The following is a 25870-nucleotide window of genomic DNA, read 5'->3' as shown; positions in this document are numbered from 1 at the left end:
CCATTGGAAGTAATAAAACAATCAATTAATTAAAAATTCAGGGACTAAATTAAATCTAATCCCACTATGAGTCTATGATATATGATCTTATGATTGCACAGTATTTTAATATATACAAGATTCTAATTATTAGGCTGAGGGGTGAGGGGGCTTTAACGGGGGCGCGAGTGGGGGCTCCAGCCAATAATATTGTGACGTGTGGCAGAGAGAGAAACTGGATAAGATGGGTGTTGGAGCCCCCGCTGGAGCCCCTGGCCCTGGTGTGGAGGGGCTCCAGCGGATTTTTTTTTTTATTTTTTTATAAATATATTCAAAAAACGTATTATTAAAAAAACTCATAAATTATTAAAAAAACACACATTAAAAAAAAACACATTAATATCTAAAAATAAAAAAAAATTAAAGTACTAAAAAAACATTATTCTTATTCTTCGGCTTTGTCTTCTTCGATCAACTTCTTTCGGATACGTTCCTTTTGCTTTTCCATCAGCATTTGATCGACCGGATTTAGGTTACTGAAGTCTCTTGTAAGGAAGTCCAAATCTCTCATTCGACTTTTTTCCTTTTTGTCATTAGAGACCACCTCCATGGTTTTGTTGAATTTATTGAGGGATTCAACAAGATCGACGATGTTTACGGCTCCCCCCTCAGCCGGTTTTTTCCCCTTGGCGTCCCGTCCCAATGGCCGCCTCCTCGGCGGTGAAGACGTTTCCTCCCCCGCAATGTTTAGGTCGAATCCAACGCGGCAATCCGACCCGGCAGAAGTGCTATACGCTCCAGACGAACTAGTTTTAGTCCGTTTCGGCCCTACTTCCGCATCATGGTCCGGCGCCACCAGCTCAACCCACTTGGAACACCTTTTCAACCTCTCCCACAACTTTACATCGTCCCACGTCTTCACCGTCCCATACCTCCGCAAACACTCCTGCTTCCACTCTTCGACAGTGAAATTGTAAACCGCCAAATCATCACTGCCACTTGGTCTCATACGACCGGCGTTCCTGTTGAAAAGATTAGTAAACAAGCCGAAAAATTTTCTGATTTCGGACCACCGACCCGAAATCATATCGGCGTTTCGCTCTGTACTCCCAACGAGCGTATAGAACGTCTCCCTAACCTTTGTCCAAAAAACCTTGCTTTTTTGGTAGTCGGCTGCAAAATGAATAATTAAATTAGATTTCCAGTTAACTTTTTTATTTAACTTTTTTATTAAAAATCATTTTTAAAAACGTTAAAACAATTACCGCAACGCCGATCCTCAGAAATGACTATCCAAGCCCGACACAAGGCTTCCTTCTCATCCGATGACCACGGAGTGGTTTTCCGTTTCATCCTCGGAGTCGAAGCCGGTCCCGGCCCGTCCGTTGCAAGTTGTTTTTTCCGGTGGACGCGTCTTCTTGCTCCCGTAGCATCACCGTGTGATTCTTGTGTCTCCGGAACAACAAAGTTAGGAGACGGTTGTATGTTGGATGGTTGAAAGCCGGATGTTTCTTGCGACCCCGAAAAAAACATCGATTGGTCTGGTGACGACCATAAATCGTCGTAACTATAACCTGAATCTAGGTTTGGGTACCAATTTCCAGACATGTTTTTAAAAAAAAGTTTGGAAGATGGGTTGATTTTGGGTTTTTTTTTGAAGTTGTGGTAATTGTTTTATGTGATTTTGGGTGTGGTAATTGTTTTATGTGATCTTGGGTTTATATATAGGAAGAACACTTTTTTTTTATTAAATTAAAGAGCCCAACGGCTCATTTCTCATGTCCCAACGGCTCTTTCACATCTCCCAATGTCCCTTTACGCCTACAGGTCCCGCGAACCACCTTGCGCCTGCTTTGAATTCCGTGCTCGCGCCCCTCTCGTGCCCCTCTCGCGCCCCGGTGGTGTGGTGCTCGCGCCTGGGGGCGCAAGCGGAGGGGCTCTCGCGCCCCCGCTGAAGCCCCACACCCCTCAGCCTTATAATGATAAAACTCAATAAAATAAGAATTTTGCTTAATGATTGAGAGGGGCTTTTCAAAGACACATTAATTGACTCTACCATACCAAATACCAATCTTCCCACCCCCTCTATATATATATACATGTTACCTTAGACCTCATCTTTCATTCCAACAACAATCATCTCACCTTCAATTTGAAACATACAATAACTTACTTCCCTTTTCAACTCCAACACCCTAAAAAATACTTAAAAGCTTTGCCTTGCATTCCAAGAAATTACAAAGAATGTTTAGCTTTTCGGGTCAAACCGACTTTTCTGGCCGCCGATGTGTGTGGGTCAACGGCCCTGTTATAGTAGGGGCCGGACCCTCAGGGCTAGCTGTATCAGCTTGCCTCAAGGAACAATGCATTCCTTACGTAGTCATCGAACGAGCTGACTGCATTGCTTCTCTTTGGCAAAAACGCACCTATGACCGACTTAAACTTCACCTCCCGAAAAAATTCTGCCAACTTCCAAAACTACCCTTTCCCGAGGACTACCCCGAGTACCCAACAAAGAAACAATTCATCGCGTATCTCGAAAACTATGCACAAAAATTCGATATCAAGCCGCAATTCAATGAGTGTGTACGGTCAGCTAAATACGACGAAGCATGCCAGCTCTGGCGGGTCGTAACCGTCTCAACAAACGGGTTGGCCCAGACCGAAACAGAGTATATATGTCAAATGCTAGTGGTGGCCACCGGAGAAAATGCGGAAGGCGTAATCCCGGAAATAGATGGACTAGAAGAGTTCTCAGGTGAAGTCATCCATGCTAAAGATTACAAGTCCGGCGAGAAATATGCCGGAAAGAAGGTTTTGGTTGTCGGATGCGGTAATTCCGGCATGGAACTCTCACTGGACCTCTCTAACCACAATGCCAAGCCATCCATGGTAGTTCGAAGCTCGGTAAGCAATCTTTAATATAAACCCAGTAACAATATATACAAAAGATCAAATCTTTTATCAAGAAAACAAATACCCATTAAACAAAGACATCTAATTTATCTAATTTCATTACAGGTTCATGTCTTACCTCGAGAAATCATGGGAAAATCAACATTTGATCTAGCTATGATGCTAATGAAGTGGCTACCTCTGTGGCTAGTTGACAAGCTTCTGTTAATTCTAACATGGTTCATTCTCGGTGACATTCAAAAGTATGGGATAAAAAGACCATCTTTAGGTCCTTTACAGTTAAAAAACCACCATGGTAAAACCCCGGTACTCGACATCGGTGCACTTGAGAAAATACGATCAGGCGAGATCGCTGTTGTTCCCGGGATCAAAAGATTTAATAGTAACTCTGTGGAGCTTGTCAATGGTGAAACACTTGACATCGATTCGGTTGTTTTAGCTACCGGATATCGAAGCAATGTCCCTTATTGGTTACAGGTGAGCAAATATTTTATTCAAATGTAATTTTTAAATAACTTAGTTTTGCTATAAAAAAAAAATTAATGACGCAGCTTATTGCCCGTTTGTCCTTGTATTAAGTTTGACTAATTTAAGTTTGGCTTTTAATCAACAGGAGACTGAATTCTTTGCTAAAAATGGGTTTCCAAAAACACCATTTCCAAACGGGTGGAAGGGAAAGAAAGGATTATATGCATCCGGATTCACTAGAAGAGGGCTTGCCGGTGCATCCGTTGACGCGGTTAGAATTTCTCAAGATATTGGGAAAGTGTGGAAGGAAGAATTGAATCAAAAGAAGAAGAAAGTTCATACTCACAGAAGATGCATCTCAACCTTCTAATGCTGTTTTTGTGTTAACAAAGATGTTAGGATCTAATGTTGGTGTGTATAAAACTGAATGAATGTATAGAACAAGTTAGAGTAGAAGAGCAGCCCTCTACCCAAAAAGTAAAAAAGAAAAAGTAAAAAGTTTAGAAAAATGTTTGGGGATTTTGTATGCTTAGGTTGATGAGGCTAATTTTGTAACCTTTTTTTTAACATGAATGGATATATTGTTTACTTAAAATCTACTTCTAGTGTTGTTTTTTTCTTACTTTATTCTAAAATAATCTGAATCTATCTAGTTTACTTCTAATTCTACTTCACAGTTTACAGCAAGAATAAGATTTTTAGTTTTGTGTGGGTGTTTGTAGGGGTGCTTATTATTTAAATCAGACTTGATTAAGTTTGACTCGAATAAAATTCAATTTTCAAGTTATTCGAGTCGATTTCTTATTTGATTCGAATTTTTAAGTCAAATATAAATCCAAATATCTCATTTCGGTTTGATTTATATAACCGGAATAAGATTTGTATGCATACATTTTATTTTTGTAGAACATAAATTGGGCTTTGAGTCATGACTTAGTTATGTTACTTTGGACTTGGGGTGTTCAACGAATCGAATTTCGAGTATTCGAATATTTTCGAATCGAATTATTCGAATTTTGAGATTTTGAAGCTGGATTCGAATTCGATTCGAATGTGATATATTCGATTCGAATTCAGAAAAGCTAATTCGAAATTCGAAATTCGATTCGAGAATGATGTTCGAATTCGAATCCAGTTATAAAAATCTATTTCAGTCTCAAAACCACTACAAATTTGAGTTTTTTAACAACAAAAAGTTCAAACACATAAGATAAACAAATCATATAAAATTATCACATTCTAAATATTCAAAATGGTAATGTCCAATTACATTAATATATAAAAAAAAATAAAATGTATAATTTGAATTCGAATTTAAAATCATAAATTCGTATTCGATTCAAAATTCAATTTCTAAAATCAAATTCGAACCTTCAAATTTGAATGCGATTCGAATAGAATTTCGAGTTATTCGAGTCTGATTGGAATACTGAACACCCCTACTTTAGACTAAATGGAAATAGTAAGATGTTTACACTAATTTATTGCATATTTTAACGTTTTAAGTATTTATTTGAATGGATGTGAAGTTGACCCGAATTCGAGTACTCTTATTCGAATTGGTTTATTCGAAATTCAGATGAATTCAGTTTTAAAGTTTGAAAACCCTGAAATCGGTTTGGTTAATCTTCCGATTCAATATTATTGGTTATTTTCAAAAGTTCAAATTTATAAAAAAAAAACATTTCTTAACTATTATCTAATTATATACCATATAACATTTAGCTTAATAGCCAGTTGCGAATAAATATGTTACATTTAAAATGTTTATGTGGTTGTAGACGAAAACTATTGATGAATCGTAACGAAAAAGACTTCCTTATCGTTTGCATTGCAACAATCCAAACCGTCAGTATAACAAAACAAAGCGTTGGGTATAAGTTGTTTTGTGGACAGGGATCCACAAAGGCTTGGACATCTTGAATTAATTATTAAAAATTTAAATCACATAAACTGATTGAGGTTGAGAGGCTACTAAATTTCATAAAGTCAATTTATTGATTGAGGTTGAGAGGCTACTAAATTTCATAAAGTCAATAAATTGAATACAAGATTGAAATGTACAAGCTGTATTGCATAACATGCCTACATGGTACTGCATTTGGACAAAGAGCATGTTGCTACCCGTTAGTCCCATCATCTTTCCACATCAATACAGTTTGCAACTTCTTTGATGCTAACAACTAGATGTACAAATAATGTACTCTTTTCTGTTTATAGTAATAATAATATAATATTATTTAGAAAAAAACATTATTTGCAAAGGTAATTATTTTTCAGCCTCGATTTATCTGTTCATGTTAATTATCAGGGTATTGATGAGTCCTGTAAATATTTCACTAATATGCTCATGGTTAAGAAAACGTTATACTTTTCCATGCATTTGAGTGTCAAAGAATTTTAAAAAAAATGCATAATTTAAACTTTGCTATCGCCCCATTAATGGTGTACGAACGTAGGGATGTGTATTAATGAAGGGATCTGCAATAATGTGGTCTTTCATTGCATGGTCATTATCGAAACACAACTATATGATGAATGAGATCAAGTATTGGTTAGATGGTATAATAATCTTGAAAATAAAACCAGTGGTGTTATATTTAAGCTAAAGTTTTGGAAAAACATATTAGTTATATTAATGTATAAAGTTTATACATTGTTTGAATAATTAAAATTTAGGTCCGTTGTGCGATTGTAAAAAGAGTTTTTTATGGGTTTTAAAACTTAAGGTCGGCGTCGGACATGTAACATTAAAATTATCAATATAAAAGAAAATATGTTGAGATCAATAAAATAGATTAGAGATTTCAAGGGGCAATGATATTAAGGTGTGTTAGAAAAGGTGTCAGAATGAAGTCCATTGATGAGGGTTTAAGTACCATTGTGAATAAAATGGTATAAATTTAGGTGTAGATTAAGGTAGCATGAGATGTTTTAGAATAAAGATAGCTCAACTTCAATTTACACAGTTAAGCTGAAAATTTGAGCTCCCATCTTGCTAGGTAAGATTAAGAAGGTGAGCAGCGGTCGACTTGCGTGAAACTTTGTCTCAACATAAAGAAATTTAAGAATATATTGGGTTGGATTCTTCGGGTATTAAGGGTAGTTTCAGACACAGTTAAAAAATAAAAAAAAAACGATGGGCTGGACTAGGTATTGGGCTCAATGATTAGTCCATCCATAATGGGCCCCATGAGGTCAGCCCGTAATCCGCGTAGATGAATTAGCATTAAGCACGTAATGATGGGCCGAACAAAACAGGTATATATTTTTTATTAACATTAAATTGATTATTTTTTCCTAAAACTTCGATAAATGCACCATACAATTTACTTTCGTTTTTACAATAATATATCTTTTAATTTATTGAATTTCTTTAAATTGTAAGTTTAATAATTTAATAATTGTATTTTTTAATGATTCTAAGTCAGAAAATAAGTATGCTAGTTAAACAATTTAAATATAGAATACAAATAAAAGGTCAATAATATGTAATAATTAATGGGGATCACCTAAAGAGATGATTTTGTCTAAGTAGTCTAAATAAGAAATTGATCGTACTAAACCCATTAGCCCCCCCCCCCCCCCCCCCTTTTATTGTGAAGCTTTGTAATTTCAATCGACTGATCAGTTCGATTCACAAGCTTAACTGATCATGCGGTCTGATTCACAAAACTTCAATTAATTGATATTTTATTTACAATTTGCCACCGCCATTTTGATATTTTCTTCAATTCTACAATTCTATATGTATTTGGTCCAAAAGATATGTCTGTCTATATACACACACAAGCAAAACCCATTAAGGGAGTTAATAGACTGCCTACCCCGTCATCATAGCATTTTGTGACAATCTAAGGCTAGGAATGATTCTTTTAATATTAGGGGAAATCACTTAGTTTAGGGAGAAATGTGGTCCGTTCGAAAGGATAAATATGGGGCGCAACTTTTTAAAAGTTCTCAGAGAACGTAAATCAATAATGTGACAACCATGAGTGGTTGGCCTGGCTAGGGAGAGTTCTGTGTGGAATGGGCTAGCAAGCAACCCACCAAGGCAAATTGGAAACCCCTAGCATTCGATAGGGTATTTAGGTATGGTATACACGGATTTGTTATAAGACCATGTGGCGCCCAATCATAAAGCTCCACTACCAGGCGTTATGCGTCACGTGGCGCCCAATCAGAGTTATGGTTTTTTACAAAAACAGGCTGTAGTCATAAATCTTCACCCCAGACATTATGTGCCACGTGGCGCCCAGTCACTACATTTTTTTTTGTTTTTTAAATAATAATTAATAATAATAATAAATATTGTAGTGTTATGGGGTAGCTGTAAATGAAGAATAATAATAATAATAATAATATAGCACAGCAGGCCAGCAGTGAAATAATAAATCATCATCTTCTTCTCTCATTCATCGGATAAACCTCGCCGGAAAATATGTCGGGATTCCATGGCGATTATTTCAACATCAACAACACGGGACGGTCACTCTCATCCATCCCTCTGATCACCACCACCACCACCCCCACAAAACCCTTACCGGTCACCACTCACCGGAATCCGGCGACCTGAGACTTCATTTTTCAACACCACAAAACCCTTCATTCAAACAGTTTAACGGTAACATTCTTCAAAACTCGTGCCATTCAAGCGTTATTAACAAAACGCTTAAAAAAATAATCCCAAAACGGGGGGAGGGGGGGGGGGGCGGCGTTATACATCAAACCGCTGCGCAAAAGTTCGACTACGGATGATCTAAAGTTTTCTGCAATCACGAAACGGATGAGGTATTAGGTGATATCCGACCGGATTACCCGAAACATACATGTGTGTTACAAGAACATCAACTTATTTAGTGATCATTTTAGGCTAGAAATTATTTTTAATTCACTAGTCTCCATTTCTAAACACTTTTTTAGTTTTAATAACATTAAATTAGGGGTGTGTATGGTTTAGTTTGGTGCGGTTTTTGACTAAAACCGAATCAAAAACCAAACTTTCGGTTTTATGATTTTTTAAAACCATACGGTTTCGGTTTTTTTGGTTTTTTTTGTTTTTAGGTTCGGTTCGGTTCAGTTCGGTTGTGGATGCGTTTTGCTAATCAAGCCAAAACTTTTTGGGGAAAATACCCAAGATATCGAAAATGGGCATAATCTTTTTTAAACTGTTATAAATATATTAATATTATGGTTATCAATACCTAATATAGATTAGTTTTCTCCCCAAGTTTGCTTATTCTAGATATATATCTCATTGTACCTCTTTGTTATACTCACCTATTAATGAAATCTCTCTTTTTCTCCCTACATCTCATTGTCATATTGTTTTAGCTATTAGGCTTATTTCACAACACGTTATCAGCACGAGTCTCTCAAGTCATAATGCTAATCCCCAACCACCCCTCTGAACACTCGAAGACATTGGCCTTATGGGTTATATGCGAATCAGGTGAGCAAGTAAAATCTCTATTATTCATTAATCATTACGAACAAACTTTTATATGTTGGGTTGGGTTGAATTAAGGGACTAATCTTTTAAACTGTGAAACCACTTATCTTGGGCGTCGTTGTTAGCCCAGCTTCTTTTTTTGTTAAATCTCATAATTAATCCAAAAATTTTGTTGAGTTCAACACGTGTGAATAATTTCTTTCACGATATTTATTATATTGATTGCTATGTATGCTTTATACAGTTATCAATGATTATAATAATTATTTTAATATTATTCATGCTAAGTTATTTGGTGCTTTCGTGTGTATTATTTCTAGATTTAATATTGATTTTTATGATGTATTTTTTTACATAAGTTTTAATAATATGGTCATCCAAATTCCAAAGGATTATATTCGAAAATTCATGTAAACATCTCAAAATTCTTAAAAAAAATGATTTATACTATTCCGGTTTCACATATTTCACAAATCAATCTATTGTATTTTTATATTATATTTTTTTAATTAGTATTGATATTTATTTTGATATGTGAAGATATGTCATATAATACTATAAAAAAGTATTATTTGAAAGATAATTTAATATTTTATATGTACATAACGCAAATATGAATAAAGTAACATGGATTATTTTTTGAATCTAATATAAATTAATATCATCTAAATAGGTAAATTATATACGGGTATAATTTCCATATACGATACATCATGATTCTTACTGATATATATTTCATAATTAAATAAGCTTGTTAAATTATATAGTTATTTTGGTAGAGGTTTTGTGCTAATCAAAGTGATATGACTTAAAAGATTTAAACAAGAATTATAAACATTCGCTTGTTTTGGAAACTATATATGCTGACGAGATTTTATTATATTGATAATCATCGTTTAAATGTACAAAATTTATAAATCCTTTATTATGTTTTTTGGATTTGTCTATTGATATTTTTTTTATGTGACCCTCTGGTTGAGTAGCTGATTTTGTAATCCCTAAAAAATTAGTTTTTCCTTAATTATTTTTCGGGTATTTGGTAACAAACAATCAACTTCTTAAATAGTATTTTTAAGAGAATTTGAATTTATTCTATTAACTTTATAGACAAACAGGGTTTTGTAAATTAACTTATTGTGAGTAATATTTTATGTTTTCCACAATAACATAATTTATTATTATAGAAAAATTTTATTTCATCACATGTAAGATCCTAGTACATGTGAATGATTTGAGCATTTTTGAAATCATAAATTTTATTATAACTAGTTTTACATGATGATATATTAGATCCTGCATTGTATGTCATATACTTTGCATATACCCTGTATTTTATATTCCATTATTTATTTATTTATGTGGATCAACAACTAAACTGAAATTGGGGTTTATTATTACTCTAATGAAAGAGTATGCATATAGTTTTATGATACCCAAAATTATATTCTCCCAGAATCTCATAATTGAATGCTATAAAGTATTCATCTCATGAACTTTACATAACATGGTCATATAATTAGTTCATATGTGAAGACAAGATTGTTTATAAGAAAATTCAGATAAGACAATTCTTATTTGTCACACCTTAATTATGTTCCTAAAGTATATGATTTAAGGAAAATGAAGTGATTGAGATGACTTCACATTCATGAGTTTGAGAAAATAACAAAAACCAAGAAATTTTCTGGTTTTACTCCATTCCTAAAGTGAATGTGACTATGTATTGATCGCTTTGATCACATACATAATTGAGAAAATTATATTGATGGTCATGTTAATATTGAGACCGACCATCAGAATTAAGATTATTCATGTAAATAATGAGATCGACCACAATAAGTGGTAAAGGGATTGATCACAAATGAGAACAAACGTATGAATATATAAAAGTTATGTAACATGAAAATCTAAAAGGATTATACATTGTTCTCTCGTATGTTACTATTGTGTATTAAGAAAGCATAATACATATACGATCATAAACCTGCAGTTTATGGATCATGATTATATAATGACATGACCGGTTAGACCACACCGAGTCAATGATGTGAAATATATTGAAAAACCAAATGATTCTTCGTAATAACTGAACATGATAAGTTTGCTTTCAAGGGAAATTATTTATTTACCAACTGAAAGAGGGTGTGAATCCCTAAATTTTATGGAATTGAGAAAAGGATACGAATATCCTAACATGATACCATTTAGTGTTTTTAAAATCGATGCATCGTCTAAATGGTTATCAAGATCGCAACTTGATGTTTGCATGATCAATGACTTAGCTAATAAGATAGCAAGCGTATTATTCCATATTGGTATATTTACATTTGGTATAAAAATGAATTTGATTCCCAAGTTAATAATGATCATTAGAATAAGTGTTGAACTTCATAATAGATTATGTTCTTACATAAAGTGTTTTGTTAAAGACGATTACTCAACGCCTATAATTGGTTGCAAAGACAATTATCACGAGAGCAAAGGTTCATATTTGTATTTGAGTACATATGATTTACATGTCTTAAAAACTAATTCACATCTACCAACAAGTTATGATACTTTCTCCCCATTGTAATTGGATTTTGGTCAGTAACCAAGTATTTCTCATCTAATATTTCGTGTGTGTTATATACCAAAATTAATCCACCGCAAGGCACAAAGATGAGACCACAAAGGAAGTTGGGATTTTTTTGTCGATATTAAATGGTATCTATGATTATATACTTAGAGCTATTAATGAGATATTTGTTTATGGCTCATTAGTTTTCACTTTAGTGAATCAACATTCCCAACATTAGGGGATGATATAAAGCGGTTAGAAAATGAATTTAATCGGAATGAATTATCATTGATCCTCAAACTTATATGAACTAGAAGTTCAAAGGATAATTCATGTATGAAGATTAATGAATCAATTACCAGACGATTCACTAACCAATAAGGAGTGTTTAGCTAAGACACCCATACGAACTGCTAATGCTTCAATTAATAAATGTCTCAAAAGGACAAAAGCATATTGATAATAAGTCTAATGCACGCGTGTGGCATGGTAGACCGGTCGGTTCCAAAGGTAAAATTTCCTCAAAAATTGGAGCAAGTAATAAAGATGGTCAAGTCGAGGTGCAGTAAAAGGTCTCTTGAATGAGATTAGACATGATGGTTCTTAAATAATCTTAGGTACCTGAAAACAAAGAGCTCTTAATAAATTATTGTATCATGTCTATATAAAGATATATGGAATCGAAATAAAGCCGACGTCGTTATACTTTCATTTATATATAAAATTAGCGCTTGAAATGATGATGAGGATCAAGATTCTAAATCTGCCTATGAAAAATGATTGGCCAAAGTGGAAAAACGCAAACAGGGCAGAGTTGAATTCTCTAAAAAACGGAAAGTTTGTTGGACCAGCAGTCCGTACAACTAAAGTTGTGAAATGTGTTAGATACAAACGGGTCTTGTATATGAGTTATGAAAATTCATCAAGTGATATAAGGCAAAACTGATGGCACAAGGATTTTGCAAAGACCCATGATTAAATATGAGGAGACACATTCTCCAATGGTGGAAGCAATGATTTTCCGTTAACTAAACAGTCTGGTAATATAAAGAGAGAATTGATATGCGTCCAATAAATATTGTTATTTAGTTGATATTGAGAGTTTACAAGAAAATCTATGAAGGATTTGGATTATCAAATCATGTAAAGTAAGTTATCGAGAACAAAATGATTGTTGTGTATAGATTCATATATTCAATACTTTACGATTATTGAATATGTTGAACATAAATGGAACTCCTGAAGAGTTTTTTATGGTAACTGAATACGTGAAAAATTAATTGATTATGTGCATCAACAAGCATACACATAGAAGAGAATGTACGTGATGAGTATAATATCTCAATAAACAAATAAATCGTACAATATGGATTTTTGATATGTGATACAAAATGATGTGTTAATGAGCAATTTTATGCAACAAAAAATCCTGGAAAAGTGAATGCACATGCATAATTTGTCAAGTTGGAAAGAAGTTCATGATAGATTGGAAAATGCATAGAGTTATGCTTATTGCGTATGGACTAATATAGTCGGATTGAGCATGGTACAATCAATAATTATTTTGATAAGAAGGGAGATAAATTGGATGTCATTAGTCATACTTTTATCAAAATTTACTCTTAAAGGTTCTTATAATCACAGTTTACAGTGATGATGTACACATCATCGAGAGAAACTGCAGAACTTTTAGAAGGAGAATTTTTGAAATACCTTGACACGATGTGATTATTGCTCGACCTACGGTTTGAGTATATATGTAATTATATGTTTATCAATCTATCAAAGCACATATGAAAATGTTGAGACAATTTACCAAGACAAGATTCATTCTTTGAGTACGTTAAAGGATGTCCAAAAATGCACTCTATATCATTTCCTATCACAATATGAAATATTATGGGTTCAAAAGTAATACAATTAAATGCATATGCACATTATTATTTATTGCTAACTATACAGCATTTCTATATCTTTTATTTATATTTATCAGCATGTGTATAGCTATGAGACATCATAATGGGTTAAAATATATATTTCATGTTTGAAAGATATGTAGTTATAATTTACTAACTCATCAAAACAAGTTTGGCTAGTATTGTCGATGCAGAAAAACTCAACAGAGTTATCAATAAAGTGGTATATGTTTACGAGATGATGCAATAGAAGTTTTCACGTGTAGATCATAAAACGTTATTCAACCTAAGGATTCGCAAGTAAATGGCTGAAGATGCAAATGATTGACTACAAAAGTTTTGGACAACTTTCACAGAAGATCAATATTTATCATTTTAAAGGATATCTAAATCAGGGGGAGATGATACGCGTTGCACTCTTTTTCCCTTAGGTATGGTTTTGTCCCACTGGGTTTTCCAAGCAAGGTTTTTTAATGAGACAACATCTTTAAGCGTATTATGTTGATAACCAAGGGGGAGTGTTATAAATATATTAATATTATGGTTAGCAATACCTAATATAGATTAGCTTTCTCCCCAAGTTTTCTTATATATATATATATATATATATATATATATATATATATATATATATATATATCTCATTGTATCTCTTTGTTATACACACCTATTAATGAAATCTCTCCTTTTCTCCCTACATCTCATTGTCATATTGTTTTAGCTATTAGGCTTATTTCACAACATAAACTAATTATTAATAGAATATTGAATATTTGGACTTTAAATATTAAAAGCTAATAAAATATATCTAAAAATCAAAATTCAAAATCAAAACCTGGCTTGCCCCAATGGCCAGGAACATGATGGATGATCCGGATGTCCCGGGTTCGAGTCCTGATTCCGACCGGATTTTCCCAGAGCAAAAAAACCTGTCGTGCCTTCGTGCGGGGTGAGCCAACTGGGTTTTACCGAAAATGGCCAAGCCAAACTCGGATGTCAGCGTGGATCCCGATTATGTCAACATAGTCTGGCCCGAGTGGGGGTGGCGGGACTCCTCCTCCTGTTGGACCGAGGAGTGTGATATATCTTAACTGCGAAAGTCACCGTTCAAAAAAAAAAACCTAATACTATTAGTTATTAACCATATCTAGAAACCAAATATATTTGTTATTAATCATATGTTAAAACTAAACAAATAGTCATCGGTAGATTTTGCTTTAATGGTTACGAACTTACGGTTAAGATATTTTGGTTATATCAATATTTGGTTATTTCGGTTCGGTTGGTTTTTTCGGTTCTTAACAAAATACAAAACCAAACCAATATTTCGGTTTTTGCTAAAGTTCAAAGCCAAACCGTCGGTTTCTAATACGGTTTGATTTTCTCGGTTCGGTTGTTTTTGTTTTTTTCAGTTTCGATTCGGTTTTTTCGATTTTGTGCAGACCCATACATTCAACCATAAGAACATGTAATGATATATAACATAAGATTTGACTTTTCAAAGAAAGTGCATCTTAACACTCCGTTAATCAATTAATTAAGACCTTGACTATCTTTTTAAACTAAGTCTTCAAACGGAGATTATCAGCTACTATCCAATGTGTTTGCGCGTATTAATACTTTACGATTGTTTATCAAACCTTTTGTATGGCACATTGTCACACAGTCATAGTTCATTACAGATCATAAGTTAACATTATAACCTATTCATATTATAAAAATATGTAATAGAATACGCATGTAAAATATGGGGTAGGTATGTCCATATGTAGCATGGTTATTTTCATTATTTATATGGTGTACTTATACACTTTCTTGATTGGATTACTTTATAAAATAGTAATCAACTTTAAAATTTGTTTCAATCAGTTCACTGATAAAAACTTTTGTTCTAATCAGGTCATTGAACTTTCATTTTTATTCCAATCCTAGATATTTTACCTAGATAATAGGTAATCTAGGTTTTTTTTAAAAAAACCCTAAAAGAAATTTCAAAAAAATTAATAAAAAAACTATAATTCAAAAGAGAAAACAAAAACAAAAAAAGTAAAAAAAAAAACTAAAACGTTTCGTCCGTTGTCCTCGTTCAACAAACAAAAAAAACGACACGAAACCCGTTTTGACCTTTCCGCCCTGGACCCATTCCGACCCGGACCCGTTCTGACCCAAACCTGTTGACCATAACCCGAACCAAAACAACCCATTTTGGTCAAAACGTGTTGAAACAAGCTGTTAAGTGCTGATACGAACTGAAAAATCGCTTAAAAGAGCTGTTAGGTGCTGAAACGAACTGAAAACTCGCTTAAAGGAGCTGTTAGGTGTTGAAACGAACTGAAAAATCGCTTAAACGAGCTGTTAGGTGTTGAAACGAACTGAAAAATCGCTTAAACAAGCAGTTAGGTGCTGAAACGAACTGAAAAATCGCTTAAATGAGCTGTTAGGTCCTGGAACGAACTGAAAAATCACTTAAACGAGCTGTTAGGTGCTGAAACGAACTGAAAAATCGCTTAAACGAGCTGTTAGGTGTTGAAACGAACTGAAAGTCGCTTAAACGAGCTGTTAAGTGCTGAAACGAACTGAAAAATCGCTTAAACGTGCTGTTAGGTGCTTAAATGAACTGAAAAATCACTTAAACGAGCTGTTAAGTGCTGAAACGAACTGAAAATTGCTTAAACGAGCTTTTGCTATTAAAACGAGCTGTAACGAGTTGAAAACACGCTGATTCGTTGGTCCAGAAAAAAACTGACCCGAAACCCGTTTTGACTCATTCCGACCTTGACACGTTCTAACCCGAACCTGTTGACCCTAACGTTCCGACCCGAACCAAGGCAACCATTTTTTTAAGTGACTCGTTTCGACCCTAACCCGTTCCGACCCATGACCTATTTCGACCCAACCCAACCCAACCCAACCCAACCCATTTGCCACCAATATAACTAAAAAGATTGTAATTATTGCAATTTTCCAAAAAAGAATTTAATTTGAACATTTTTGCAATTTTTTTTCAATTTTGTAATTTATTGTAATTTTCGGAACATTTTTTTGCAAATTTTCAGAATTTTAAAATTATATTTCGCATTTTTATTAATTTCGCAACATTTAAAAGTTATTATGCAAAGTAAACATTGAAAAATTAAAAAAAAAACCTAGATTACCTGTTATCTAGGTAAAATATCTAGGATTGGAACAAAAATGAAAGTTCAATGACCTGATTGGAACAAAAGTTTTTATCAATGATTTAATTGAAACAACTTTAAAAGTTGATTACTATTTTATAGAGTAATCCCCTTTCTTAATACATCAAATAAAAGAAATGTACCATATATTTAAAACTTGCTAAACTAAACATGCGTGCAGTGTAGCCTGGTACTCCAGATCAAATAACACACACGGTTGTACTATCTTGCACGAACAGATTAAAAATCAAAACATATGTCACATCTTTATATTTAAAATGGACTACATTTAATGTTAACCCTTGTATAGAGATCATACAAAAGCATGTTAAAGGAGTGTCCGCACCCTTATAAAGACAATGCACTTGCTCAAGTATCACTTCTAGGACGATATAAGTCTGTGAACCTAACTCAAAATAAACTGATAAAGTATTTTGATTCGTCGTTTGAATATCAAAAGACGTAGAATGCGTGCGCTCACTTTGGATAAGACATTGATTTAGAACTGTACTATAGATTTTTTATAAATGGCGTTAACACGCCTTTTAACAGTGAAGCTCGATCATTGTGATTACTAGGCCAAGAGGTCCTCCTTTATACTATAAATTTTTTATTGATGTCCATTTTAGCTATTATACGTTTTCCATTGTTACTTCAACAATATAAGGCTGAGGGGTGTGGAGCGCGAGAAAGGGCGCGTGAGGCCATCCGCTCGCGCCCCGGGGCGCGAGCACCACACCACCGAGGCGCGAGAGGGGCGCGAGCGCGGATTTCCAGGCGGGCGCAAGAGGGGTAGCGGCTGGGAGAACGCGTGAAGTGGCCTGGGAATGCGTAAATAGAGCCGTTGGGCTCTTTGTTTATTAAAAAAAAAAAAATTTTTTCTCTATAAAACCAATATCACATACCACCCAAAACCAATATCACATACCAATATCACATACCACACCCAAAACCCAAAATCACCCCATCTTCCAAACCTTTTTTTAAAAACATGGCTGGAAATTGGTACCCAAACCTAGATTCAGATTACAGTTACGACGATTTATGGTCGGCACCGGACCAACCGATGTTTTATTAATGTGTGTTTTTTTAAATAATTTATGAGTTTTTTTAATAATAAGTTTTTTTAATACATTTATAAAAAAATAAAAAAAAAACCGCTCGCGCCCCCTCTCGCGCCCCTCCACACCAGGGCCCGGGGCGCGAGCACCACAACCAACACCCATCTTATCAAGTTTCTCTCTCTGCCACACGTCACAATATTATTGGCTGGAGCCCCCACTCGCGCCCCCTCTCGCGCCCCCCACACCCCTCAGCCTAATACTGCCTAGCACCAAAATCACCTGACAAGAAACTTCTCTGAAAACCATATACATTCCCATTGGAAGCAACTAAAAAGCGAAGGACGGAAGTAAATATGAAAGCAAAATATTTAATTAAAAGTTTAGATTCTAATTATGATTTAAATACAATAATATAATAAAAAAGGTCTTAACTTATGATTGAGAGCGCGGCTGCTTGCTTTACACAGATGCTAATATCAATCCTAGTTACCAATATATACATCTCATCTGATCCTCTTTCAATTCATTCCAACAAAACAAAAATCATCTGAGCTAGCTTCACATAAAAACTTACTCTCACTAATCCGATATATAATTATATACCCTAAACCAAGATATTTGAAAGAATGTTTAGCTTTTCAGGTCATAGCGATCGCCGATGTGTGTGGGTCAACGGCCCGATCATAGTAGGGGCCGGACCCTCAGGGCTTGCTTGCCTCAAGGAGCAACATGTTCCCTTTGTAGTTATCGAGCGAGCTGATTGCATCGCTTCCCTTTGGCAAAAACACACCTATGACCGACTTAAACTTCACCTTCCGAAAAAATTCTGTCAACTTCCCAAACTACCCTTTCCAGAGGACTACCCTGAGTACCCAACTAAGAAACAATTCATCGCGTATCTCGAAAACTATGCACAAAAGTTTGATATCAAGCCGCAATTCAATGAGTGTGTACAGTCAGCTAAATACGACGAAACCTGCCAGCTCTGGCGGGTCATTACCGTCTCGACAAATGGGTTGGCCCAGACCGAAACAGAGTATATATGTCAAATGCTAGTGGTGGCAACAGGAGAAAATGCGGAAGGTGTAATCCCGGAAATAGATGGACTGCAAGAGTTCTCAGGTGAAGTCATCCATGCTAAAGATTACAAGTCCGGCGAGAAATATGCCGGAAAGAAGGTGTTGGTTGTCGGATGCGGAAATTCTGGCATGGAAGTCTCTATGGACCTCTCTAACCACAATGCCAAGCCATCCATGGTGGTTCGAAGCTCGGTAAGTACTACTCGATTGATTAATACTAATTAAACATGCACGTTCGATTTTTAAAAAGAAAACTTAAAACTAATCAAACATCTAACTGTTTACAGGTTCATGTCTTGCCCCGAGAAATCATGGGAAGATCGACATTTGATCTACCCACGATGCTGATGAAATGGTTACCTCTGTGGCTAGTTGACAAGCTTCAGCTTATCCTAGCATGGTTCATTCTCGGAAGCACTAACACATACGGCATAAAAAGGCCATGTTTAGGTCCATTAGAGCTCAAAAACCACCACGGAAAAACACCGGTACTAGACGTCGGCGCCCTTGAGAAAATCCGATCAGGCGAGATCACAGTCGTCCCTGGGATCAAAAGATTTGGCCCCAACTCCGTGGAGCTCGTCAGTGGTGAAACACTCGACGTGGATTCGGTTGTTTTAGCTACTGGATATCGCAGCAATGTCCCTTACTGGCTTCATGAAACCGAATTCTTTGCTAAAAACAGGTTACCAAAGACCCCGTTTCCAAAAGAATGGAAGGGAAAGAAAGGATTATATGCGTCCGGATTCACCAGAAGGGGGCTTGCAGGTGTCTCGGCTGACGCGGTTAAGATCTCTCTAGATATTGGACAAGTATGGAAACAAGAATTAAATCACAAGAAAAACAAACTTCATATACTCAGAAGATGCATCTCAACCTTCTAATTATATCTAACAAAAACTAGGATACAAGAAAACTTATTGGAAAATTCTTTGTATTCTTTAATTAATTCATAATTACTCTTTGTATTTACAGCTCTAATGAGCATGCATGCATGATAACTTCTTTAATAATAAAAATGTTCATACGATCATATCTATGTTTATTTGAATTTCCACCACCACTTTGATCCTCTTCATATTTCATATGATGCAGCGGTAAAGCAATAACGAAGATCGAATCACGTTGATTCAAAGAATACCCGTGATGAACTTCCCAAAACTCCCAAATCCCACCCAAAGGTCAATGGGAAAATGAAGTGAAAAAATCTTTATTATCCAAATTCAAGTCTGATTGTTCACATTACATAGAATGAATATATAAAGAGTTTCTAATACGAAATGGGCCAAAAAAAGGCCATGGGCCAAACACAAACCCAAAAATAAAAATGCAAAAACTGCTGAAAAAACATAAAAAAACCCATAACTTTATTTAGATGGCGTTTTTGGGCTTCGGACAGGGGGGCAAACCGCCGTAGGAGTTTGCCACAATGTGCTCCTCGTCTCAAACTTCGATTTGACTGGTAATGGGCTTGAAATGGAGCTTCGTGGCAAAGTTATGCCCATTTTCGTGAGCCACCTATGAAAGCACGATCATAAGTCTCCAAATATAACATGACACGTTCGTCACTGCTTGGGCCTCCATCATCATATAATTCACCCCTACTGGTAATTCCATATAAGTAAAATGAAATAATCCCACTTAACACCGAGCAACTCCGGTAGCACCTTCAATCTCATGATCCGTCACACAGACCCCATATATATTGCTCTTTTCCAAGGTAACCTGACATCACAAAAAGACACCTAATATCCTACACATATTTCTCTGATTTGATTCCGACCAATCGCTAACAAATATGACGTTATCAACATAACTAAGATGGGTTTTATTTGGCCGGCCGTCTGGAAGTGTGACACCATTAACATATCCTGAGTTCTTCAGCCGCACCATAACCACATCTAACACTTCCATGCATAGAAGGTAACGAATAAAAATGGTGCAACAAACCCATTGATTTTATGACTTTGACAATTAAGAAATTAGCCTTTACTGTCATGTCCCAGATGTTGAAGAGAAGATGTTCGGATTGAGCTGTTAAGAGTAAATATTGTTGTGTTTTCGACTTTTCTCCTTGTATTTTCAATTCATTGTCAACTGAACCGAAATAGACCAAATCAATGATTGCTACTAACTAACTAACTACTACAGAATTAGTTGCTAGTCACAAAAGATAATCAAGCTAATTTAGCCAAGTAAACTGAGTATAATTTACAAAGTATATTTCTCTCGAAAGTAAGTTACAAAATAAATTAATTAAACCAACTTGCAAGTTAATGAAGTTATAACTATTGGTTCACCAGTTTATTTAAATCCATACCCGATGTATTACTTTCATATTCAAATCTTTAATCAAGCGCAGCCTAATTAACTAAACAAATGTCAAAATAACTGAAGATTAATATGAATTTTAACAGACGTAAAAATGTGAAACAGCTCCCAAAAAGAAAGAATTGAAAACATGTATGATCTGCAAAGAGGCATTCTAGCATCTATGCTAATATTCTTTCTGGTTTTCCGGTATTGCTCTTGTATCGATACCATCACACTCACCTGACCGATTAAAGATGGGGATATGTTGGTCTCTAATGGAGAAACTTTTGCTCTTGGGTTTTTTAGCCCTGCAAACTCCACCAACAGATACGTGGGTATCTGGTATAACAAGATTTCAGAGCAAACTGTTGTTTGGGTTGCGAATAGAGACAACCCTGTCGCCAACATCTCATCCGGTATCATGTTATCCATTGATGAAACCGGGAACCTCGTCCTGCACGAAAAAGATCAAATTAGCTTTGTGTTTTGGTCAACCAATGTTTCCAGAGTGGTGAATGCTGATGTTTCTTCTGCTCAGTTGTTGGATTCGGGGAATTTGGTGTTGTTTCAAGGCCAAAACAAAGCATGGCAAAGCTTTGATCACCCTTCAGATACGATTCTACCGGGTATGAAGGTTGGGTTTGATAAAAGAACAGGTTTGAACAGGGTTTTTACATCTTGGAAATCTAGTGGGAACCCCGGTGTCGGGGAGTATTCGCATAAAATGGAGCTTGTTGGGTCCCCTCAGCTGTTCTTGTATCAAGGTATGACAAAAGTTTGGCGGGCGGGTTCATGGACGGGTCGTGGATGGAGTGGTATACCTGAGATGGAAAGGAGATATCTCTATAATGCTACTTACATAAACAACAACGATGAGGCGGTGATCGTATTCCAGTTGTACAACTTGTCAATTATTTCTAGATGTGCTGTTACCGAGTCTGGAACCCTGGACAGGCTAACTTGGCAGGAGGCAGAAGGTAAGTGGCTTGGGTTCTGGTCGGCCCCTAAAGACGAGTGCGATGGCTATAATCATTGTGGTTCCTTTGGCCTTTGTGATCCATATAGATCTGTATTAGGCGCTTTTGTGTGTGATTGCTTTCCTGGATACGAGCCACGGTCACCACAGGGCTGGTACCTAAGGGATGGTTCCAAAGGATGTAAGATAAAGGCTGGAACACAGATGTGTAAGCCTGGAGACGGGTTCGTTGAGTTGGCTCATGTTAAGGTGCCTGACACATCTACGGCACGTGTGAACATGAGTTTGGGATTAAAAGCATGCCAAGGGTTGTGTTTGGGGGATTGCACGTGCATGGGTTATGCGAGTGCTGATATTAGAAAAGAGGCCGGCGATGGAGGCTGTATTACGTGGCATGGGGACATGATAGATACGAGGACGTTTCCAGACGGGGGCCAATCTTTTTATATTCGAGTTGATGCAGTTGAATTAGGTAATTAAGTCGCCATCAATTGTTTTCTCTAATCTTATATTTGATTTTTAATTGTCCGTCAATGACCAAAATTAAAGTATGACTTCCATTTTATTTACCATATATATATGCTATCATTGTCAAAAATCTAGACATGATATTTATAGGAAAAGACTAGCTAAACTTGTAAGATGGCCCATTTATCAGCCAAAGTTTCCATCTATATTTTTAAGGGCCATGCATGTACTAACCAACCTAATATGTAACTTTTCAAAAGTGAAGAATCAAAACCAAAATCACTGTAAACCACAGGACCATTTGAGTAATTAACTCTTATACGGAAGAATAGTAATCTCATAATTTCCATTGTCATGCATAATCTTTTTGTGATTGTGTATTTCAGCATCCAAGAGGAAAAATGGAAAGCATGAACACAGAGTTCTTGTCATCGTGACACCAACGATAGCAGCGGTTTTTATCTTGTGTGCCTTCATTTGTTGTTACATAAGAAAGGCAAAAGGTATGTCCGTCTAGGTTGATTTACTATGGACCGGAGTGTTCATCAGGAGACATATATATAACTTAATTCACATGGTGGTAGAATCATAAACTTCATTTAATTATATATGTCAATCATGTTTCAGTTTTCAGACGTCTAATAATCGTGTTAGCAAAAGTCCAGTGGCGTACAATTTGTGAAAAACTAATATACACAATGGTAATCGAATAAACAGTGTCGATATTCCAAAAGCACGTTTTTTTCGTATTTTAGTGGTTTTATACAAAAGGAATTACATCGAAACAAAAGACAAACAATATTTAATTAATTAATGTTAAAAGTTAAAACAGCTTGTTCAAAATTACATTTTTTTGTTAATTTTTCAAACTATATATATATATATTTGAAACAGTTAATCCGTTGTGAAAACTATATATATATATATATATATATAATTTTTTAAACTATATATTGAAGCCGAGCTACGTAATTGGTTGTGTAGGTTAATTGATTTTGAGCAAGGGTTTTATTTTAATATATATTTTTTAATTTATATGGGTAATTATTATACGTGTTGGTTAATAATTATTCAAAATCTTATTATTGACATTTACAGTTCATTTTAAAATTGAGTAAGTTGGGATCAAACTGTACTATACCGATCGAGAACTACATGAACCAAAGTATGTTGTTTGTTGGCCAGCTAGATTTTGTGGTTTGTGTTGTGTTTTGTTGGTTGGCCAGTTAACTAATCCACCGTCATGGTTTTGGGTTCGGACATATGCTTCATGAAGATAACTAAAACTCATAAATGCGTTAATAAACTAGTTTTCACAACGGATTAACTGTTTCATACAGCAAAACAAAATGAAGGCAATGTTGGCTTGAAATCCTTGGAAGGATCTTCCATAGAGAAGGATATTGGTAAAAATGTTGATTTAGATGTGTTTGATGTTACCACACTAACAGCAGCAACTGATAACTTTTCCCATTCAAACAAGCTTGGAGAAGGTGGATTTGGCTCCGTTTATAAGGTACATTCGATCTCACTTCTCAATTTCGGTAATGGTCACGGCCTTTGCGGTAAAATATAATTGTAGTTTATAACTAATAAATCAGAATTAATTACTCAGGGTAAGTTACAAAATGGGCTAGAAATTGCTGTCAAAAGATTATCGCAAAGTTCAGGTCAAGGGATGCAGGAATTCAAGAACGAACTGACATTGATAGCGAAACTTCAACACAAAAACCTAGTTCGGCTTTTGGGATATTGTTTCCATAAAGAAGAAAAGATGTTAGTTTATGAATACTTATCAAACAAAGGCTTGGATTCCTTCATCTTTGGTTTGTTCTCTAACTAAGTTTTCAAAATCGAACTGCTTAATTTTCAAAAGCTCTACAAAATAATAAAATATGTTAATCGGAATGGTGTGAAACCTAGATGAAGAAAAGGCATCTCTTTTAGATTGGAAGAAAAGGCTCCAAATCATTAAGGGAATTGTTTGTGGACTTCTATATCTCCATCATGATTCTAGGCTCAAGATCATCCATAGGGATCTAAAAGCAAGTAATGTTTTGCTAGATACAAATTTAAACCCTAAAATTTCTGATTTCGGAATGGCAAAAATATTTGGAGGGAATGAAGAGGAAGCTAAAACACGCAAAGTTGTTGGAACATAGTAAGTATAGTCCTTCACTCTGTAACATGGCAAGTTTTAATTTCGTTCATGTATCTGATGAGACATAATGTGATTGCACCCGATATATGTCTCCAGAGTATGCAATGCAAGGCCTCTTTTCAGTCAAATCTGATGTTTTTAGCTTCGGAATTCTAGTTCTGGAGATAATCAGTGGCAGAAGAAATAACAGCTACTCTCAGGAGAGCTCGGTTAATTTGATTGGTCACGTAAGTAACTACATTTGACACACACACATGCGCATGTGTAAGCATATTAAAATTTGAACTAATGTTAACCTAAAATGTAAGATATAATCAAAGCCGTTGATCAAACTGATTTAATGGTTAAGATGAGGCCACAACAGTTTTGCAATTCATTAAAAGCTAACTAGGGTTCGAAGCGTAAAAAAGAGATATTGTCCTTGTGTTAACTTGTTTTTCTATTATCTATTTCCATCAATACCAGTTTCATCAATAACATTTGTTGTTTTTCTCTTATATTTAGAGGTCTAGTGTTGAACTTTGTCTTTCTTTTATATTGTCTTATTCATATGATCTTTTGAGTCGGTGCCTTGCTGGAAGCATTCTCTCTATCCTTTGGGATAGAGGTATGGTTTGTATACATTTTGCCCTCCTCAAACCCTGCTTATAGCTTTGTTATGAGTGAGTTTACTGGGTATGATCGTTGCTGTTAAAGATGAATCAACATTGTATTTTCTAATTATTTCACGTACGTGAGATTAAAGAAACTGTCAAAATTTCCAATATGACAAGCTTTTTTTAAAGTAATCAGCATTCCTTTTAGGTTTGGGACTTGTGGAAACAAGCAAAAGCATTGACGGTAGCTACCTCGTCTTTAGGAGATTCATTCGATACGCGCGAAGTTATTCTATGCATCCATGTGGGCATACTCTGTGTTCAAGAATTGGCTAGTGACCGGCCTACAATGAGTGATGTAGCTCATAAAACGGTTCTTCCTTCCCCAAACCAACCGGCGTTCATCTTTAGACAAGCAAATTACGGAAGGGACTGTGAAGTTGGCTCGGTCTGTGATGAGGACATCACCATCCTTCACCCTCGGTAATTTCCTAATATATCGTAGTTAATCTCTTGAACCGAGCACCTTTATAGTCGAGTGGCGCCAAAACACTTGGATCATGTTACACATGCTATGCTTGAACATCATGAATAAAGTTATTGTCTGTAGTAGTTTTTACAACAGTTATATGTATGCAATCGCCAATAAAAAACAACATAACATAAACCAATGACAAGCAACATAGTTAATTATGCTTGAATGTCAAACATGCTCACGTTTTCATCAGCAACCGCATAAGAGGAGA

General features: G+C 35.3%; 3 protein-coding genes and 1 pseudogene across 3 annotated transcripts; all 4 read left to right on the top strand.

The window, feature by feature from the left end:
• Positions 1 to 2177: 2177 nt before the first annotated feature.
• LOC143608747 (putative indole-3-pyruvate monooxygenase YUCCA8) lies at positions 2178 to 3733 on the top strand. The gene is made up of 3 exons (XM_077083698.1): positions 2178 to 2886; positions 3001 to 3372; positions 3509 to 3733. The coding sequence occupies exons 1-3, from the start codon at positions 2224 to 2226 to the stop codon at positions 3731 to 3733; spliced, it is 1260 nt and encodes a 419-aa protein (XP_076939813.1). The 5' UTR covers positions 2178 to 2223.
• A 14421-nt stretch (positions 3734 to 18154) lies between these two features.
• LOC143608749 (putative indole-3-pyruvate monooxygenase YUCCA8) lies at positions 18155 to 19552 on the top strand. The gene is made up of 2 exons (XM_077083700.1): positions 18155 to 18802; positions 18898 to 19552. Exons 1-2 carry the CDS (start codon positions 18158 to 18160, stop codon positions 19492 to 19494), a joined length of 1242 nt encoding a protein of 413 aa, XP_076939815.1. The 5' UTR covers positions 18155 to 18157; the 3' UTR covers positions 19495 to 19552.
• Positions 19553 to 20719: 1167 nt separating this feature from the next.
• Positions 20720 to 22500, top strand: LOC143608751 (G-type lectin S-receptor-like serine/threonine-protein kinase RKS1 pseudogene; annotated as a pseudogene).
• Positions 22501 to 22541: 41 nt separating this feature from the next.
• Positions 22542 to 25611, top strand: LOC143608755 (G-type lectin S-receptor-like serine/threonine-protein kinase RKS1). Its single transcript, XM_077083706.1, has 6 exons — positions 22542 to 22593; positions 22754 to 22870; positions 23708 to 23883; positions 23983 to 24037; positions 24625 to 24755; positions 25333 to 25611. The coding sequence occupies exons 1-6, from the start codon at positions 22542 to 22544 to the stop codon at positions 25609 to 25611; spliced, it is 810 nt and encodes a 269-aa protein (XP_076939821.1).
• The last annotated feature ends 259 nt before the right edge of the window (positions 25612 to 25870 follow it).

Source organism: Bidens hawaiensis, unplaced genomic scaffold, assembly GCF_021521415.1.
Source record: "Bidens hawaiensis isolate Kalapana, Puna unplaced genomic scaffold, B.hawaiensis_p1.1 tig00419429_1, whole genome shotgun sequence".
In the NCBI taxonomy this organism is placed as follows: Eukaryota; Viridiplantae; Streptophyta; class Magnoliopsida; order Asterales; family Asteraceae; genus Bidens; species Bidens hawaiensis.
Note: the sequence above shows the minus strand (reverse complement) of the source record. Positions and strands in the feature narration are given on the sequence as shown.

What these genes read in the sequence shown, in the direction of transcription:
- LOC143608755 (XM_077083706.1), top strand. Translation starts at nt 22,542, where the DNA reads ATGGCCCATTTATCAGCCAAAGTTTCCATCTATATTTTTAAGGGCCAT. An exon ending in TATTTTTAAGGGCCATGCAT is followed by an intron (nt 22,594 to 22,753) that starts GTACTAACCAAC and finishes TGTGTATTTCAG; the next exon opens with CATCCAAGAGGAAAAATGGA. An exon ending in GATTTGGCTCCGTTTATAAG is followed by an intron (nt 23,884 to 23,982) that starts GTACATTCGATC and finishes TTAATTACTCAG; the next exon opens with GGTAAGTTACAAAATGGGCT.
- LOC143608749 (XM_077083700.1), top strand. Translation starts at nt 18,158, where the DNA reads ATGTTTAGCTTTTCAGGTCATAGCGATCGCCGATGTGTGTGGGTCAAC. An exon ending in CCATGGTGGTTCGAAGCTCG is followed by an intron (nt 18,803 to 18,897) that starts GTAAGTACTACT and finishes AACTGTTTACAG; the next exon opens with GTTCATGTCTTGCCCCGAGA.
- LOC143608747 (XM_077083698.1), top strand. Translation starts at nt 2,224, where the DNA reads ATGTTTAGCTTTTCGGGTCAAACCGACTTTTCTGGCCGCCGATGTGTG. An exon ending in CCATGGTAGTTCGAAGCTCG is followed by an intron (nt 2,887 to 3,000) that starts GTAAGCAATCTT and finishes ATTTCATTACAG; the next exon opens with GTTCATGTCTTACCTCGAGA. An exon ending in ATGTCCCTTATTGGTTACAG is followed by an intron (nt 3,373 to 3,508) that starts GTGAGCAAATAT and finishes TTTAATCAACAG; the next exon opens with GAGACTGAATTCTTTGCTAA.